Source organism: Carassius auratus, unplaced genomic scaffold (genome assembly GCF_003368295.1).
Source record: "Carassius auratus strain Wakin unplaced genomic scaffold, ASM336829v1 scaf_tig00214110, whole genome shotgun sequence".
NCBI classification, from domain to species: domain Eukaryota; kingdom Metazoa; phylum Chordata; class Actinopteri; order Cypriniformes; family Cyprinidae; genus Carassius; species Carassius auratus.
In genome coordinates this window covers 1-20,518 of record NW_020527522.1, presented here as the reverse complement: position 1 = coordinate 20,518, position 20,518 = coordinate 1, and the positions used below count along the sequence as shown (strand labels likewise).

Here is a 20,518-nt window from a genome sequence, read left to right as displayed (position 1 = left end):
ATTCATCAGAACAGTTTAATGAAACACAGCAGAATCACTGCTCTTAAAGGTATTGTGTATGTAGTGGCATAGCCTATTTAAAGACATTTACTTTAATCTTACACGTACTGCCGCTGAAATTACTGCAGGAAATTATTTAATACGCTTTTAATTAAATTTGATATTTAAAATTGTGTGTGAATATTATGCTATATAAAGTTTTGTTTTAAAATGCAAATTTAAACAGTAACTTCCATCAGTCAAAATGAGATGGCATTGATCAGTAACAAAATGTTCTTCTCTTTTAGATTTTGCTTATGGTTAATGTATCAGTTGTGTTTGTCTCCATCTAGTGGATCAGCAGCTCCTGTAAGGTTCATGACTTTGTTTAGTCTAATTTTAAAGTGGGACATGTGGTATTTTTCCTGAAGGTCTGGCAGTGGCATGCTATTCTGAAGAAATGCTTTTTTTTTTTAAAGTACAACTTAAGTATATTCATTTTTTAGAGCTTGTGAGGTACTGCATAACTTTAAAGTTTTGTTACATTCATTTTTATTTACATTTTATGTACATTTTATTGTAGGTCAATATGGTAAGAAAACAAATGGTAATTTAGTAAATGTACTAAAAAAACAAATTGCATGAAAGATTTTAAAACAACAGGTATGGAATTTAAACTAAAACACTGAAATGGCTACATTGATAAAGTTCATTAATAAGTTGCACTCGTGAAAATAGAATCAATTTATACTTGACTGAAATAGATAGTATAGATCAACACTTTAGACACAGAAAGAGAAGATTCATTGTTAATATATCAGGTTATGATAGAATGTCTATCTAAGAAGCAAACACATTTTTTTTATTAATTATAAAAGAAAAATAGCAATAGAAAAAAAAACATTGGTTATTATGTTAGTGAACATCTTAACACATTTTAAAAAATCAAGGTACACATTCCACTTTAACTACAATAGCAAGCAAAGTTCTGTACAGTTACAATATAAAGTGGAACATACAATAAACAAAAATAGACAAACACAACCTGCTTAAGCTAATCTCTCAAACTACTGAACTAAACATGACATTACTGGTACCTAAACAATAAACTGAAAGTACAATCAGTATTGTATTTTGTAACTTAATTAGCAGCAGTAAATTCTGTTTATTACATCATCTTATAAGCAGCCTTGCACAAAAAAACTTTACCTTTGTTTTCTCCATCGACAACTCTCAATTTATTGATATTTCTGAGATTCTTTGAAGTTTATTTTTTTGGAAGTCTTTCATGGCTTCTGTTGCTCCCCATTCCCCTACGTTGTGAATCAGTATATCATAAACACAAATTCAAGCACTTGCAAGGGCCTTGAGCCACTAAACATTGGGGCAATGATCGAAAACTGGCTCACACATAAATGTCACTGGTATTTATCAACAACATCACTGTATTATATTCCAGGACCAATGCCCTTCTCGTATGATTTGTGTTGTTTAGCTGACATCTTCACTGTAGCTGTAAAAATACAGTGCCACAATAACATATCCACTCATCCACCAGTTCTCTTGACTCTAGAGATACGAAAACATGACAGGGTTTAAGTGATTTAACAGTTCACATACAGTTCTCTTTCCAATCTATACTGTTAACTTTTAATGAAGTGATCAGCACTATCCCAGCCAACTATTGTCCAACTAAAACAATTCAGAGATAAAACATTCCATGAATTATGTATGATGTTTAGTGCTAATGTTTTGAGAACATTAGTAAAGACCAGATAACTCTGAACTAACATTCTGTTAACATTACTGGAAGAACTCTTTTTCATAACTTTGCGAGAAAGTTGACAGAACATTAACCAAAGTTCTGGGAACATTCTTTGTTAGTTTGTTTTACCTTGTTTTTGTGATTAACAAACCAGAGTGTGTTTTTACACGGGTCATTCCCAAGGGTCCACAAACCTCTTCTTGCAACTGTACGTGGGGAAAAGCTGCAGTTCATTGTTTTTATTCGAAAGAGGCCCTAAGAATGCTACAGAAGGAATGCAGGAGAGTTTTATTTTCTTTCCTCAGTGATGGGTTTTTGTTAGAAAGGTAATTTATCTGCATTTTACACCTCATCACAGCATCTTGATATATGACATTCACCTCAACTTTTTTGTGCATTCCTTGACGCAAACCCGGTCTCATGCCATTAAACATTTTTCAGAGTGCAAGTGAAATAATATGTGCTACTCTTTCAAGAGAAAAGCAAACGCTTCACCAATTTGCAAACATTCCCCATTATTCTTAGAGATATTGAAAATATTATCAAGAGGTGAATATTTGCCAACAAAAATATGAATTTTAAGACAAAAGTTGCTTTGGGTTTTCTGACTCTCCTGAAAGAAATAAAAGAAAAATCATAAAATAATAAAGAAACATAAGGCAAATATTTTTCTTTCTAAAGAAAAACACATTCCATAAAGGTAACTCTTGAACTAAAATGATTTTTGCAAATAAATGCAGATATGGTAAGTGCGAAGTATGTGTCAATGCATGGGATACTGTGTCAGCAATCCAAAAGTTTGAGAACCCCTGCTATATACGATGTTCTCGGCTGTGTGGGATTTCTCATAGTGGTTTGAATTTGCACTATGTATCGAAGCCTAAAACATTTCCAAGAACATCAGGTTTAACAGGGTGAAATCTCCATTACTGATTCAATGGAGACTGACTCATTGCTCTTTTCTAGGCTTTTCATGTGCTGCACTCAAACAGACTGTCTCCTCTTGCCAAAGACATTGTTTATGAGCTTGGCCATGGATTTGGAGCCACTGTACCGCCTGCGGTCGCCTCTATGCTTAAGCTGTTCCATCACATGGCGGATGAGCTTTGTGAAGAGGTTGGAGATCTCCAGGTAGTTCTCAGCCGCTGAAACCTCCTGGAAGATGCATTTGTTCTCCTGGGCAAGAGAGCGGCCCTCCTCTTCACTCACTTGGCGGCTGTGGCATAAGTCCTGCTTGTTACCCACCAGGCAGATGGGAACCTCCCTATTGAATTGAAATCTGATTATTCGCTTTCAAGAGTAGTGTAAATTGATTAGTGGTTAGGAAAACATTTATAATTGCTTCTTATAGTTTAAAATGTAAATGTGACATTAAATAGTAACATCCATATTGAATCTGAACATGTTCTTACTCTGAGATTCATTTCTCACACTGTGTGTCCTAATTGGAACAATGGCAATGGCATTGCCTACATTTTTCCTCATCTGACACCATAGAAAGTGGAACAATTTGACATTAAAACATATCAAATGGTCACAATGTGGTTGGAAATGGGTTGGAAATTTGTTGCGAAGCTAAAACTTCATGTTATAAGTCAAACCACTTGCTGCTATTTTTGAAGTGTCAAAGTTTTAAGCCGGTTTTGGATGTTGGATTTTGACCACCCGTGAGTGATCTCCTTGCCCATTTCGGGGTTCTAATGGGCTCCAGATGCCCAGTCTCATGCTCACTTACTACTGTTTCAAAAAGGACTTTCAAATGACAAATGTGAAACCTAAACCATCCAGACTTTTACATTTCTTTTTAAATGTGATGGACTAAAATGGAAAGCTTTGGCCTGCTGATCATAATACAGTTATCCAAACCACTGGAAATCTTACAGTTCTTTTGATTATTTGATGTGACCCAAGACTGTCCTTTACAGATGTGCACAGATCCAAGTAGGAAGCCTCCACTCTGTTCTGCAAATGGTCCTCATTAATTCATTAAAACACCATCATCCTATTCCAGTCATCTGACGAAGGTCAAAAGGTCACTGAAGATACTCTGACTCACCCTTTACAGGTCTCTCGACGACTCTCTTTGATCTGTGCCAGGATGTTTTTGGCATTTAGGAAGGACGTACGGTCACTGATGGTGTACACCACCACAAAACCATCAGCCCAGTCCAGTGGTTCCTCTAGGATACATCTGCTTTCTCCACTCTGCCAAGAGGTGGGGGCACACAGAGATCCAGTCAAAAAAAACATGCTCATGTAAAGTCCCGTCCGACAAAATGGAAAAGTGGATTGTTATTTCATTTGTTTAGAGTTGACTAGATCTCTACCAGAAGTTTTTGTTTTGGATGCAGTGATTGACTGCCATACCGGTGTTGACTGTATATACACAGGTGTTTAGTTACAGGGTAGAAAGGTGTACATCTCATGATTCAGTTTTGGAAATCAAAGTAAACTGGCGAAGTAAAAGTTCCCAGATGCAGCAGCTGTTAGACGTGAGGCTCTGTTTTTAAAGGCTCTGCACTGTATACTCTGCTTCAGGGAAAGACCATAAATCCCATCAGAACACAATATGCATTTCTCACAAGAAGCAGGTATATCCGAGCATGTTGCCCTATGGCAGTGTTTGTATGAATGCTTGTCATGAGCTCAGGGTAGCCGTTATGAAAGAATAAACACATACCTGTGAGCACGGATCAAAGACTTCCAAGTTCAGCTGTCTTCCATCAATGGAAAGCCTTTTTTGGTATAAGGAGTCTGTAACAAACAACGTTGGATAAAATCCTTGGTATTAAAACAAACGTGCACATCATAAAATCAGACCCCTGAAATCAAGGTAGACTGTTAGAGGCTAATATAACATTCAAGGGAATAAAAGTAGACACTGAGTGCATGTGATGTGATGTACACATGTAGTTGTATCAGATATGCAGTGATTACTGGGAGCCTCAAAAAATCCTTGGCATGATTAGATGGAATAGACTTTTAGGAACTAGACAACAGGAAAACATACACTACCAGTTGAGCCTTTTACAATCAGTGTAAACATTTATTTATTAAGGGATGAAAATTGTGTAATCATTTACTCAGCCTAATGTCTTTCCTGTCTTTCTTCTGTGGGTCACAAAAGTTGACATTATGAGGAACGGTTTACTGTTTTTGTCCATATAATGAAAGCTAAAGGAGTAAAACTAAACGGAACCCCATTATATCGTATGGAATAAATATTGTAAGCAATTAACTCATAAAGGTTTGGAATGACATGAGGTAAGTACATTATGACAGCATTCACTACTATCTCTGTAGAGCTCATCAAATCAAAATAAACACACTGTCAAAATGTATGTTTAAAAAAACTCAATGTAAAATATACAGTGACAATGTTTCAGGTATTAAAGGATGGCATAATGGTGCCTGTATATTTTACAACTTCATTTCATTAAGTTATGATAATTTACCAAACTACTAGAAGTACCAAAATCTGCTTTGTACCTTAAAATGTGCTGAAAACCACCAAAATAAAACAGGTTAAAGAGAAAGTCACATGATTAATCAATTAATTGTAAACCGCCATCATAAATATATATAAATATATACGGCAAAACTATTTTACAATGTACTCGATTTCTCACTTTTATGCAATAAGCTTTGTTTCAATGTATTCTTTGTTTAGTTATTTTAATCCTTTTACTCATTTCACGCATACATTTTTAAACTCAGATACATATAAAAGGAAGTACTCTTGCATTAATAAAATACATGCTGTGTGTGAGATTTTACTTACTGGTATTTGACGCATATTCTCCTATGAATCGCTTTGTCAAAAATCTCACCAAAACCGCTGAGGACAAGAGACAGGATTTGATTGATCAGTCAGTTATTGAGATTGATCATCCTAAGCCTTGATGTAAATGCCTCATATTACAGTTTAAAATAGGAAGAGAGAGAACAAGGTCAAAGAACAGCCCCTCGTCAAAACTTGGCCAGTCTGCAGTGAATGCTGGTGCATATTTGGCAAAGGAAAAACTGTTACATTTCCCCATGAGCACACTACCTGGTCTATATTAAATATTTGAGCCATGAAGCTATGCTGTGCTTATTGAAGTCAAGGCTTGAGTTTCCGTGTATAAATACACAGTCCGAGGCAGCATCGTGAAAGCTGCTTTCAATTCCCCCAACCAGTTATAAACCATTAAGCAGTCAGGATTTAATATTCCTCAACCCTCAAATTTGCAACAATATACCTTCCTTGTTCTGTTCTGTCTTTACCCTGGCCATTCGGATCCGAACCCTGATTTAGGACCCCCGACTAAACTAGTTTTATTCTCGGGGGACGTGGCATTATCATTTCCCAAACACTTAATAATCATTAGCACAGGTATGCAGCCTCAAGGGCTAAATGTTCTTATGCTGCTGAGTGGAACAAAAAATAATCTTTCCCCAATTTCAGCAATTACTTGCCTCTCACAGCCATCTCTTTCAATTTCCCTCTCAGATGACTTGTATAACCATGACCTCACTTCTGATCTGTTCCAATATACAAAGTGCTTTGAGTGTTTGTAGAGGGCAGACATAATGTCTTGGTGCATTGTGAAGCACTCCCACACACACATTTCCAACTCCGAATGTGAGGACCAGGCAACAGGCACATGTTGCTGTAAAGTTTAAGTTAATCTGAAAGACACATATTTAGATATGCATATAAAATGTACACACTACATACAGTAGAGTATAAGATGAGCACTCACCAGATTTGCCTGCTCCCTCACTGCCCAGCAGGGCTAGTTTGATGTCATTCATTGTTGTAGTAGATGGTGCCCGATGTTTGCTGTGCTTCTCTGTGTCCAAGTAGTTGGACAGTCCGAGCTACAACTCTTTATTATTTACTCTTCTCGGTAAAGTGGTGCCACGCTCCCTCTCTTTCTCTTTCTCTCTCTCTCTCTCTTACTCTCTGTTGTACTCGCAGATGTTCTTCTTGTCCATCTCCCCTCCCACTGCTCATAGAGTGCTGAGCTGCCACAAGGTCAATTCAACATCCCTTCCATACTGAAAAGTTATACAGATAAGTGGAGAACTTTGCTTTTGTGAATTTAAACCAAAGTGCTCTGTGATCTGATTTTGATCCAAACTATTGGAAAATAATCAGGAATCAAATCATGCTGAGATTCTAGAACATTCCGTTTACTGTGCATATACTCTTCTGGTTGCTTGTTGCTCTCAGAAATAATACTATTATGTACCATTTAAGTACTAATATGCACCTTTTAGTGGTAAAGGTGTACCCTTTGAAAGGGTACTGTGCCAGTGACAGGACAGCTTTGTACCTGATGGTGTATATCCTCTCAGCCAAGTCCCTATATGAAGTATTAAAGTATACATAGTCTTACTGAAACTGAAGTTTGGGACATTTATTTAAAGTGGTTGGCAAATCTGTCTTGCATCAAGTATGCTATCTCTCAATTATCTGGGCGAACATGTTAGCCCCAACAGCAAAGTTCTCAGTGCCAACGTACAACTGGGCCAAGAATGTCATCCATATTTTGATTGCAGGGATCAATTCCTTTTAAAGTGGAGAGCAGCAATCAATTTTCCCTCTTTTCCAGAACAGTTCCAAAAAATTGAAAGATGTTCAGCCATCCAAACTTCAATTTCAAGGGCTGCTACACTGGTCAGGGAGTCTTTTTTCCGCAGTCCTTTTTTCTCTCTCTCTCTCTGTATCTTTTCATTCTTCAGCTGAGTTCACTGCAGTCCCATTATTATTCTGTTATGTTTCATTTGTTTTTTCTCATTCGAGGACACACAGACACTTTAGAAATACAAAAGCTCAAAGTGTGCCTGGCACCACAAATATGTGGCATATATCAGGCTTAGTCCATTTCATTACTGAGTATATCGCTTTAGACAGAGTGGAATTCTCAGTGAGACTAAAAAACAGAATACCACTCAAGTTGCTCAAGTTAAAAAGCTTACAAAGACGACCTGAAAACAAGCAATCACTGACAGAAAAAAAAGAAATTGTGATTATGAAATGGAAGTATAGCTATTATGATTATGAAACAGAAGGAAGCTGCACACAGATGTGAATCAATCATGGTGAATGCAAGTTAAAGTTTCATAAGACCTCACAATATTTTATCGGTTCTAAAACATTTGTTAGAGCTATAAACTTCTCATTTGCAAAGGCCTAAATATTGATTCTATTAGACTGCAACATGTTATGAAACATTTCGCTTATTTACTTTTCGTAATTATTTACATATTCCAAATGCAGTTGCATGTCTAATCACAATCAATTATTTCAAAAGGCACACAAAATAGGCAAAAATTGCCCAATAAACTACAAGAAATTATTACCTCCCTTAGGAGTCATTATAAATGAGTACTAAAAGCTGGGGGGGGGGGGGGGTTGGGTCGGGGGCCGAGGGCAGCAGCTGTATCTCACGAGAAGAAGAGAAAAGTGGGATTTAAAAGCTGCCAGTAGAATTATTGCATCTTGTCTGTGTTTAGTGCAGCCTTGTGGGGGCTCTGCTCTTATCCCCCATCTTTAAGACAATCAGGGATGTAATCCTGCAGGTACTGGGGGTATTCTCCAAGACCCAGACCCAGACTGATTTAAGTGTCATCAGGAAGCTGTCAGTTAAGATGAGCCAGGAAATGTCTGCTGGGGTTAAGACGCACAGTACCTTTCCAGGGAAACTCAATTTGTAAAGGAAAACTGAAGAAAATGATCACCCTTTTAGATAGCATCAAAGCTCACTTAATATCTTTTTATCTGAAGATTGTCCCGTACGTGAGCCTGTGAGATTACAGCAAGAATCAAATTATTCATCTGCGTTTAGTATAGTATATTCGTCTTGCGTGCAGAATTATTTGATGCTTAATTTCTTTTGTATACAGTCTTGATTGAAGATATTACTAAAGAAAGAATAGAAATTGAACTACTGCTATTTTTAAAAAGCAATGCACAAGTCATTAATCAAACTGATGTCATACTAAACAACAGCCTTGATTTCAGAATCTTGAACTAAAACAGTGACATGTTTCCCTCGTGCAGAAGACATATGCATTTTGTTTTCACATATCAAACACAAAGTGGAAAAACCTCATTTTGATTTAGCGTGGCCGGTGGAGATGGCATCCGTATGTTTTTCCCTTGTAATGAAATTATCCAGGGCCCTCTTCTTGGCTTATGCCCTCCGTGCTGTTGGATGGCCAGACCTTATTAATCTGTCAGAACTCCACATGCAACAATACAGCCTCAAGAATCTCCGGGAGCTCAAGCAAGTGTCTGCTCTGTGGGAAAAAGCCCTCACAATACTTATTATAGTGTTCACATGCTCACAAAAGGAACACCAGTGAGTCACATACTCCACTCAGACCGACACCAACACTGCACTTCTGCAACTCTCTTGCTTTTAGAGCTCTATTTCCACAAGTAATGCTTTAAAAGTTGAAATGATTTTTAATCAGTTCCCTGCAAGTAACATTGAATTAGAACATGTAGTTGGAACAGACCTGTTTTCAAATGTGTACACAAGTGTGTCAGAGATGTCTGTCTTTTGTGTAATGGAATTACACAGATTCTAAAGCTATTGGATGCTGAACTTGTCGAAAAGTTGTCTAAAGTTTCAGTCTGTTAACCCATCCAACACTTATAAAAATCAGTAACACACTCAGAAAAATCTATTTTATAATAAATATGCTTTGTGTATATGCCTTTAGGGATTTAAGTGTTTAAAAGCTGCATGTCTACCTGAGCTAATGCCAATTTCCCTAAACTGTAAATGTCACAAGAAAATTAATGATGCAGTAGGAAGGGTTTGTTGACACAGCAAATTATATTGAAAAATTCCAGATGTAGTTTTAACCTCTATTTTGCACATTTCAATCAAAGCTAGAAGTTAACAGTTGTTTTTGGAAAAAGCAATTACTTGCATGATTCATTTGTGATAAAATTTACTTTTGGCAGGCCATTGATGATAATACTAGAAAGGCCAAAAAACAAAAACATCACTCAGATATTTCTTTGGTGACTTCAGCGCACCAATATGTAAGGCTTGGATTTAAATTCTGCAAAGTCTTAAAGGTTAAATCGGCAACATTTCATCCATAACTGACTTTATATTTAAATAAGGTGCATTTGAAAACATGAAAACATTAGGGAGAAGCAATGTTGTTTGTATAGCAGAAGGAAACATCAAAGTATGAATTGCATATTTACACCATACAGTATATATATTTTAAGACTAAATACAATCCAGCTAAAGATAGTTAATAGCATTATTAGACGACCTAACATGATCTGCACAGCAATTTCAGCAATTAAGACCAGTATTACAAAATTCAGAAGACATACGAATATCAAACCTGTTCGTGAACCACATGGAGGAACATGCTGGACTAAAAAGTGTTCCATACATCTGTGAAAAGAGACTTATTTTGTCTCATTAGTCAATGCGCAATTAAAAGATTCATTTAAAACATCACAGTTGTGTAGCAACAGCCTAATATTATCCCTCTTTAATTCTAAAAAGGGCTTGTGGGTTTCAGTCACATTACGCACATCCTCCTGCCGCTGAAAAAGTCCAATATGAACTAATGTGTTGCCACGGGCTATATGAAGTGCTCCCTCTACAGGTCAATAAAATCATCACAGTAAAACAGCTGGAAGAAAGTACCTCATTAGAAGGGATATTTGGATAAAAAGAGGAAGGAAATTTAGAGCAATTATATTGTATAATATTACCAGTGAATGTTGCTTATCTATATATTTACTAAATAGCAGTTGCCAGCAACCAGTCAGCTATCAAATTGATTGTACAATTTCATGTAAGTATAAGCGCTGGAATAAATACTAGTGCAAGACCTTAGGCCAAGTCTGGAGATATAGGCTTATATCAACACCTACCCAAAGCTACAGATAACAGTATAACACATTAACAGGATACAATGTGTGAGATTAGTCCTCAGAAAAAGCATGTACTGTATTTCAACATGAATCTTACAAAAGCAAGTCAACCAGGATGGAAAACTAAGAGCAAGTTGGTCAAATGTCTCTGTACATATATATATATATATATATACATATATATAGAGAGAGAGAGAGAGAGAGAGAGAGAGGCACATCTAATAGTGATTTCTCCTCCAGTTGAGGGAGTGCCTTCTCTTCCTCTTCCTGTGGCTCTGCTCTTTTCTCTCTGGCCAGGGAAATCCAGTCACCATGGCTCTCTGCAGCTCCTCATGATCCTCATTGTCTGAGTCCTCCTCCTCCTGGACAGGGCAGGTCAGATCTGGGAAAACCTCCCTCAGTTTGGATGTAAAAAAGGACTGTAGACTATGGCCTGCCTGAGCCACCTCTGAGTCCGGCTGGAGAGAGAAAGCAGCATTGTCAAGATCTGCAATTTCTGACCTCTTAAGATCTAGAGACATCCATATGCCCAAGCATATTCCTATACATATTTAATAGTATATCTAACTAAAGTACATGATTCTGCTACATGCCAATAATGCCCTACCATCTTGATGATAAGTCCATCAGTATCTACAAAAAATATATATTGTTTTCTACAAGATTAAGTTATTAAATGTAGGGAGTATCTTAAATGTGCTTTATTTTTATAAGCATATATTTAACTAAATATTACGGAGCCCCGCACATGACATGCAGGAAAAAATTGTAGGCTAAATCGTGTGTACGATTTACTAATTTGTTTCCTCAATGTACTAAAATGTGCACACGATTACTATTGCATTCCCTCATTTTACTATTTAGTTCACTCGATTTATAAATATTACCAACAATTTGCTAATTTGTTCCCTCGATTTGCTAAATTGTGCGCACGATTTAGCAAATCAAGGGAACGCAATAGTAAATCGAGGGAACGCAATAGTAATCATGTGCATTAGTAAATCGTACGCACAATCTATTAATTTTTTCTTGCATGTCATGTCCTGGGCTCCGTAAAATATATTGAGGTCCATGCTAAAAACAAGAAAAAAAAGGGTTAATAAAAATATACATTATAGGTTTTGTGTTTCTGAAAAAAGTATCTTATGCTCACCAAGGCTGCATTTATTTGATCAAAAATGTAATTAAAACAGTATATTATTACAATTTAAAATTACTTTTCTATTTTAATTTATTTTTAAATGTCATTTATATATAAATGATAAAAATATTAAAATTAATATTTATATTCAGCAAGGACTTAGGACAGTAAAGACATCTATTTCATTTAAGTTACAAAAGACTTCTATTTCAAATAAATGTTGTTCTTTTAAACATTCTATATTCATCAAAGAATCTTGAAAAATGTATTAGTATCCACAAAAATATTAAGCAGAACACCAATTATAATTATTAAATAATCGAGCACCAGATGAGAGTATTAGAATGCTTTCTGAAGGATCATGTGACATTGCTACACTGCCACATACTCTTGGTAATGTAGTGTACAAGAAATGAAGATGGATTTGGAGGAGTAGCCACATTATATTCTTGTAATTTGATTGACAGGATTAGATGAACAAACTCCTCCCAAACGTACGTTCAGAGCTTCATTTATTCTACAACGCAAATACACAAAATAAACACAGATGAGTGTTTTTTTTTTTTTACCTTATCTATTCAAAATTTAATTTCAGCTAAATTAAACAGGATATTAAAAAAGCAAAACATAATCATTACATCAGTATGTGGTCTGAACGTGAATCAGTTCTGAAATTAAATATTCCCCGCTAATGGCTAGGAGGAGGAAGATTAACAAAATAAAGCATTTCACTCACGTAGTTGAACTTGGCACAGTTTTTGAACATGAGCAGGACATCAGCCACAAACTCTTGCGGGGAACGATAGTGTGTGTTGCCGGTTCTGCTGAGCCTGTTCCGAATGACAGACAAATCCATGGGTTTCTTGATGATCTGATAATAATGACGGGCCTAAAAATAGATAAAGATAAAAAATGAACAGATGGAAAGATAGATGAAAGTATCATCTACAAATACAGAATCACAAGATATTCATTTTAAAATTACCAGAGGGCTGACAGGCTCGTGGAACGGGGCGCTGAGAATGTTGCTGAGGATCAGCAGCGTCAGCTTCTCGCATTTCTGTGATCAAACAGACAAGCCATCAGTCAACAGAGATATTTGACGTTTGTTAGACACGCTGTAAAACTCTTGAGGGAGGAGCTTTTTTTGGATTTAGACTCCCAGACCTCTGAGGTCACAGGATTAGTCAGAGCTAGGCCAGATGAGACTTGACATCCCCTTCACTTACCCTCTGGTCACACGCCGACAGCCCATATGCCAGCAAAGCTGTGGACATCTGGTCACTCTCACAGTCATATTCCACCTCTGGCTGCTCCACATCCCTGCACAGGGTGCAAATCCAGTCGCCTCTGTGGAAGCCCGAGATGATACAGTTAGTTTCAGCAGTGTGTAAAGACACAGGTGGACATGTGAAGTAGGAGGGAGAATGGCTTACATGGGGAAACTATGGAGAGGGGGGACATGGCATGACAGGTGAAAGACCTTGGGGCAACGGTCACAGCAGAGAAGGTCTCCTCCGATGAGACAGACCGCACAGAAGTCCTCATTCTCTATCTCAGGGCTTTCAGCTGCAGGTTCTGATACAGTCTCAGAGCCGGAGACAGGTGGGAGAACCGGCTGCTCGGCTTCCCATTCAGACTCCGGTTCAAGATTCAGAGTCACTTCGGCTGTGGAATCTGGATCCGATTCAAATTCTTGTTCAGAAGCTGAGAGCGCCGATTCAGAAGGCTGCTCCGAAATCACATCCGATTCAAATTCGACCTGCAGTTCAGATTGGGAGCTCGGATCTGAATCCTGCAGGAGCTCCGATTCCACGTCTGCATCCGAGCCCAGTTCGGCCTCTCTTATGGATTCAGTTTGGAAATCAGAACCTGTCACTGATCTGAGTTCAGATGGGGAGTCTATTTCTTCAGTGTCAGGTTGTAAGACTGGATCTGAATCACTGGAGATGGCTAGTACCCCGGACTCTTGGGTTATGTTGCAAAATTCTTGCACAGGAGGCTGAGAAACCTCAAGGGAGCCAGATGACTCTGGTGATAGCTGCTCTGTGGGTGACATGCTGTCCTCTGTCTGAACTGACTCCTTATCCAAAGTTCCCTTGAAGGACATTAATATTATTAACTGTGAGATGATACAAAACCTAGAAAAGCATTTCAGCAACTTTAAAATGATACCTGAGAAGTGACCTTTCTCTCTAGCACCCTGTAGACAGTTTCTTCAGGTTTGAGTCCAGGCTCAGTTTGAGAAGTAAGGTCTGTGCCCTGATGGTTCTGCGGAGGATGTCGTGACACTAGGATCTTGAGTCGCTCAAGACACACAACTGGAACCTTCGAACCATCGGAGGCTTCTTTGTCACTGTAGGAAAAAAATTAGAATAATTCAAGGTACATTTCCAATGTTACTATTAGGGCTGCACAATACAATACAATACAATACAATATAAATGAAACCAAAACTGTGTATGGCTTCGTGTGGTGTTGCATTCTTTTACAAAGGAGTTTCTCAGAGCTGCTCAGTTCACTGTAAATGCTGTTGCACATGAGTTTGGGTCACTTGTATCTTACCATACTTAATCAGAACCATTTATAGTTATTACGGTATGGAAAATTTTTCAGTTTTTACAAATGTATTTATTAATAATATAAAATTTTCCTTAATACTTTTATTTTACAGTGAAATATTATAATAGTGTTATTTATTTTATTGTTTCATATGAACAAAGACAATAAAATAATAACAACAATAATAACCAATAATTTCGTAGCAATAAAATATTAATAATTAATATTATTTTAATTATTTTTAGACATATTTATATTTAAACACAACATTTTTGCCTGAATTGTGCAGCCCTACAAACAAGCGCAGTAAACCTGTAGCTTTTTCTAATTTAATTTCTAAATTCTACCTGCTATCCAGATCCTCTCGAGACAATCTTTTCTTCTTTCTGGTTTTCTGTTTTCTGTTTTCATAGGCATATGCATAAACGTTATCTGAAACCAGGGAAAATGGCATTTAGACTGTTTAATCCACTACGAAATGTCCTCATTATGTGTATTTCTATTGCAAGTTGAACATGAAAAAAAGCTTATATGGAAATCATAAGTGGCCTCTTAACCTGGTTCAGACTTGTAGGTGGTCAGAGAGGATGCAGTGTGTCCTGGGATCATCTCAGAAGCATCGGGTTGTGCACAGACCTGCTGAGATTAACCAAAACAAACCCAGATTAAAGAAATTAACAGCAAAATCAAAATTCTGAAACGCTGCCACTTTGACGACAGGTAATGGATGCAGTGATGTCACAACATCAGCATTCAGACTAAATCAGCAGATATCAATATGAGCCAACAGTGAACTTGTTAAACCAAATACAATCAGTTATGTGGGCTGCTGCATCTAATTTGTTCTCTAACAAAAGGGGTTCAACGAACTGTTTCCAAGACAACAGTTATCTCTTTTGATGTACATCATCTGGCTTATCCCTTAAAAGGCAAGCAATAGAGCTGTGTACACTGGAACAAATGTGTTTTGGACTGTATAACAGACATGTTTGAAATGGACATTAAAATGAATCGTAATGAAAAGCACATCAGGACAACAGCCTTTCATCCATGTCAATTATTATTAATATTAATATAGTGAATAATTCATACTAATATACTATTGTTATCTTTCTAGAAATATATTTTCAAAAAAGTTTGTGGGGTCCGTGTTTAACATTACGACTACGCCAAAAGGCTATAACAAAATCCCTATACTGAGAAAAAAAAAAAAAAACACTTAAGTGGTGAAAATTTTAACTCTTGATAGTGCATTTCACAAATAATTACAAATAAATAGTAATTAAATTTTGACTGAACTAATATGTTCTTGTAAAACATTCTAATAATGTTTGGTTTAAGTACAACTTTGAATTTTTGTTTAGTTTTTTCACTATATAAAAAAATGCAGAGCTCTGGGACAAAACTCACATATATAGTGGCTCTCAACCTTTCTCAAAGGCCTCGCAATTTCCACAACAATGTAAATAAAGTGTACTGCACTAATACAAGTCTCCATGTCTACACTCTTAAAAACATCTCATAAAATGACATTTTGACATTGTTGGTTCCATGAAGAATCTTAACATCCATGGAATCTTTCCATTCCACAAAAGGTTTTTCACAGTCCACACTAAGAAAAAACATGATTCTTTTAAGAAGTGTTTGGGGAACCAAAAATGATTCTTCTATGGCATCGCTGTGAAAAGAGGGTATGTCTGTCTCGTCACGTACTGTATATAAAAAGTTTACCTGCTGTGTTGTGCATCCCTGGTCCCCTGCCACTGTTGCCAGGCTATGAGCAGCCCTGTTCATCCTGGCTTTACACAGACTTTTACGAGGTCCTCTGGGTCCTTTTGAGGTGCTCTGAGACCTGGAAGCCCTCTTTGAACCGGAACGGCTCTGGCCGTTACCTGCTCGGCCTTGAGCCAGCGTGAATGTCTCCAGCGCTGAGGATCTCTACGGAAGAGAGCCAAAGTCTCATTAGCGCAGCGCTAGGCTAAAAGTGATCTCGACAGCATATGCGGCACACTACAACCATAGCAACAGTGACAACAGAGGACATGAAGGTGAGGAACAACAACCTTGAGTGTGACAATGCACAGTACCTACACTAGTTTGGAGTAAAAGAAAGAACAATCACATCTATCAAATGCAGAGAGAAATGTGCCGCATCTCAGAACACTACAAAATAATTCTCCTGATAATATATGACTTAGTTACAGCACCAATTATCGTATGTAAATCCCACATCTGGGGCATGGAAGGCTTCTTTGAATAAGCAGCATTAACACATCAGAGATTAGACTTTCTCTCCTCCATGGCCCTCTTCTTCTCTTGTCATCATTTCACTAATGCGAGAAGTTCTAGAAAAGCCCAAGCGACTGCATCCTTCACTAACGCGACAAATGTCAGAGTAGGAGGCAGCAGCCCGTATGCTCGACGTAACCCCTCCTCCATCTGTCTTTTAGCACTCTTGGTTTTTTTCCTCCCTCTCTTTTCTCTCGTAATTACCTCAGGATTAAAAACACTCACCTGATAGAAGCCCAGGAGGAGAGGGTGGAATAAATCGAGCTGTGGAGAGTGTCTTGCAAGCGTGTGTGGGAGCAGAGAGAAGGTAGGAGGTCTCAGAGACTTTAAAGGTAATCGTGTGGGCTCTACAGCGAGATGAAGAAAAATGCAACAGCCGGCTCCTTCAATTCCCTTAGCTTCTCATTAATGCCAGGTTAAGTAAATATGTGGTTGCACCCAAGTGCTTTTCCCTCTCCCTTTAATCATGTCACAGTTATGGGCTGAAGATGATACATAAAAAACATTTGCCTCTGGAGTGCCAAATCTTACAGGGGAAACTGATTTTGATTGGTGTTTGTCCTAGGAAAATGTATTAAAATACTGATATCATGAGATCTAATAATAACTTCTATTGCCTGATTTTGTTCTCATCCAATAAAGCTTAAGGAGTGGTTGCTGAGCAGAGCAAGTTTGTGTGTGTGTGTGTGTGTTATTGTGTGGTCTTGATTGTTTCTGAGCTCGCACCACAGTTGTCCTCACTTATGTCTCACCATCTGCTTGCAGATGTGTTGTCAGCGGCTGTCAAGTTGAAAACACATTACAGCCACATAAATAGAGATGATGCTGCCTGTAATGATTCAATTTCCTCTTTCTAAATTAGTATTGAGAGTGGTGGAGCATGTTGCGATGTTGAGTTCAGTGTTCTCACGCTGTCACCATCTCTAAATACACTTAAAGCACAAGCACAACATGTTCAAAAATTAAAAATAAATAAGAAACTACAGTAAATGGGTGACATGAAGTGTGACAGTTAGTTACAGTGGTGACCACTCCATGTTGGAAGTGCTATACTTCAACTAAAACTATTTTTCATTAATCATTAATTGTTTTTAATATATTATGAATTATTATTATTATTATTATTATTATTATTATTATTATTATTATTATTATTTAATATAAAGTATGCAATACTTTGAACACAATAGTTAAAATAATAATCAATAATAATATAATACACACATATATATAATAAATAATATTAAAACATTTATTTTCATTATTGATTTATTACTTGTCATTTTTATGACCTCATACAGCTTAAAAACATATGCCTCATTTAACCTCATTGTAAATACAAAATATTTTTACTATATTTTTTGCTTACAAATACTACTGGATAAAACATTTTAGCTTGGGCTAAGTATGAAAATGTACATAATATTGATAAACTGTACAAAAATTACACATGGATATTAATAATTTACATGACTTTTTCATGTAATCTAACTAATGTAACTAATCACATTACTTATTCTTAATATTTGTTTTAACATGTTTGCATCATGTCCAGAGTTTGCATTTGAATACTTTTATTCAATTTGAGGAATACTGAATCTGTTTTTGAAATTTAGTCTAGAATTAAACATTATATAAACATCATGTTTACACAACACGCATACAATGCCTCTGCACTCACTCTTGATTTCAACACAAGAGCTGTCAGTAAGTACATGAGAAAACAGGGTAACTAGCGTTAATTATTTGAAAAGTTAAGCTTATTTTCTTATAAATCAAAAAGTAATGCATTACTTTACTAGTTACTTGATGAAAGCAGACTCGCATTACTTATAATTCTTTACCCCCAACACTGGCTGCACCACAGGAAAAGTGAGTTCTTCAAATGTTATATGGTAATAATAGTTATGATGACCCGTAGCTTTGCTGTAAATGCATACTTTACATTAATTCAGTCATAGAAGTTTTAACCTAAAATCTTGACACTGAAAAACGAATTATCAGCTACTAAAAAATCTGAGTCAGTATACTGTAAGGACCCCACACTTCAGTTCTCGTCAATGCTTTAGCACACTTGCAGTGCTCCTCAATGGCCTTTTCATCTGCTAGGACTTGTGGTGTAGACCAGTAAACAGCGTGGTTGACATGCAACCTTTGCAAGCACAAAAGAGCTCCAGGCCTGAGGATTGTGGTCAGCACTGAGCACACTGAGAGCAAAGGTATTGCTATGCAAAAGGCAGATAAACACACATTAATTAAACTCACCCTGTCGTCACTGATGCGAGCAATGATAGGCTGCAGTTCAATCATAGGCTGGTTGCTGGTTTCTGTATTCATCTGCACTTGAGCCTGATTGTGGACCTGCAGCAGCTCTCTGTCTGGTGATGCTTCTTGCCCTGTGGTTGCTTCATGTGCAGATGTTTGCTCTCTTTCACAGGGAGCCTGGCCTGGTGCAGAGTTTCTGCCATCCATGGCAGCTTGGTTGGAATTAGCAGGGAGCGGATGGTTGTTGGATCCGACTGGCTGCCTAGGTGAAGCTGAGCTGACTCCATGCTGGACAAGCTCAGATCCAGGGTGTGAGGTGGACGGCTGTATAGGCTGAGCTCCTGGTGGATGCCCTGGGACAGATGCATCAGCCTCCCAGCAGCTGTGAAGGGACGGCGGGGAGCTCCGCCTGGTGGCCTGAGGACATTGAGCAGGGAATTTATCCAAAGAGATGGACTGAGTAGGTCTGCAGTGAAGGCAGCAGAGCTGGGGCTGGCAGAAGGTCTGGCAGGCGCAGCCAGGGTCATGCACTGCATGGCACAGAGGAGGTATTGCTATGCATGGGACAGGCTGGGGTCGCAGGATACTGGGATGACCCACAACCTCTGAGTATGAACGACTTCCACCATCAACAACCAGCTGACCTAAAGCAAGCAAGAATGATTAAAGAGCTTGCACGGCCACAGATATTCCTCAAACATTGACGTTTTCTTCTTGTCCACCAGTGTTAATCTAGTGGTGAATGCGTAAGAAAGCTTATTTCTATGTCCTCAGTGATAAGGAAGACAAGACAAAAACATGCACATTATTGATAAAATGTAATTATCATCATTTTTTGGTATAAATAATATTTTTTTTATAATTAGAATGATTCTAATTAAAACTTACTGCTAACAAAGATATGATACATGTTTTTCTGATACATTTTAGGATTGGCTAATTACTATGACGAAGAATATTTTCATTAAAAGTTATAACTAAAAAAAAAAGTGTGGTCTTTTTAAGGAAAATTAGTTGTAAGCTCATTTAATAAAAAAATGTCCATTCCGAATTAACAGAAGTGATAATGCCATCATATTTGTATACTGCATTGTGATTGGTCTACTTTTATAGTCACTTTTATACAGCTGCCAAATTGAATTTACACAGAACCAGTCTAAAACCAACTTTAAAACAAATTTTAAAGTTTGAGGGCTTGAAATTTCCTTCAGGATGTGCAAATCTAGTTTAACATGATAAATGTGTAATAAAGTGTAATAAAGTACAGATGTAAATGGCTTTAAAAATAACCATCTAATGCCCTTGCCCAATAGCTCAGCTTACCTAAAGTGGACATCTGCTTGGTCCAGAAGCTGGCATCCCAGTTAAACTTGATTTTCAACTGGGTCCAAGCCTCTGAGAGCATCAGTGGTTCCAGTAATTGCTGCATCTGAAGAGCAATCTGACAAATGAATAATAGATCAACCTCATGATAACAGAACTCTGAGTTATAAATATTGCATGCAATTCTGGCAGCGAAACTGAAACTCTTTCTGCAATGTTTCTCTATTTTTATGTTTGTGAGAAAATGATCAATGCTAGTTCTAAGAGATCTAAATGCAGCCGCAAAAAA

At 37.4% G+C, this 20,518-nt stretch overlaps 2 protein-coding genes across 3 annotated transcripts; both read right to left on the bottom strand.

The window, feature by feature from the left end:
- Positions 1-816: 816 nt before the first annotated feature.
- On the bottom strand, positions 817-6,712 carry LOC113091174 (ras-related and estrogen-regulated growth inhibitor-like protein). Its single transcript, XM_026256621.1, has 5 exons — positions 6,490-6,712; positions 5,526-5,582; positions 4,425-4,498; positions 3,801-3,949; positions 817-3,008 (listed from the first exon to the last, which is right to left on the bottom strand). The coding sequence occupies exons 1-5, from the start codon at positions 6,539-6,541 to the stop codon at positions 2,729-2,731; spliced, it is 612 nt and encodes a 203-aa protein (XP_026112406.1). The 5' UTR covers positions 6,542-6,712; the 3' UTR covers positions 817-2,728.
- Positions 6,713-9,952: 3,240 nt separating this feature from the next.
- On the bottom strand, positions 9,953-20,342 carry LOC113091172 (tripartite motif-containing protein 66-like). 2 transcript variants are annotated; one of them, XM_026256617.1, is made up of 11 exons: positions 20,230-20,342; positions 18,907-19,550; positions 16,084-16,290; positions 14,910-14,991; positions 14,700-14,784; positions 13,966-14,146; positions 13,227-13,888; positions 13,020-13,140; positions 12,776-12,850; positions 12,527-12,679; positions 9,953-11,107 (listed from the first exon to the last, which is right to left on the bottom strand). In XM_026256617.1, exons 1-11 carry the CDS (start codon positions 20,333-20,335, stop codon positions 10,868-10,870), a joined length of 2,556 nt encoding a protein of 851 aa, XP_026112402.1. In that variant the 5' UTR covers positions 20,336-20,342; the 3' UTR covers positions 9,953-10,867. The 2 variants fall into 2 exon arrangements, with proteins under 2 accessions (XP_026112402.1, XP_026112404.1); XM_026256619.1 differs by having other exon boundaries at positions 14,910-14,988.
- Between the last annotated feature and the right edge of the window lie 176 nt (positions 20,343-20,518).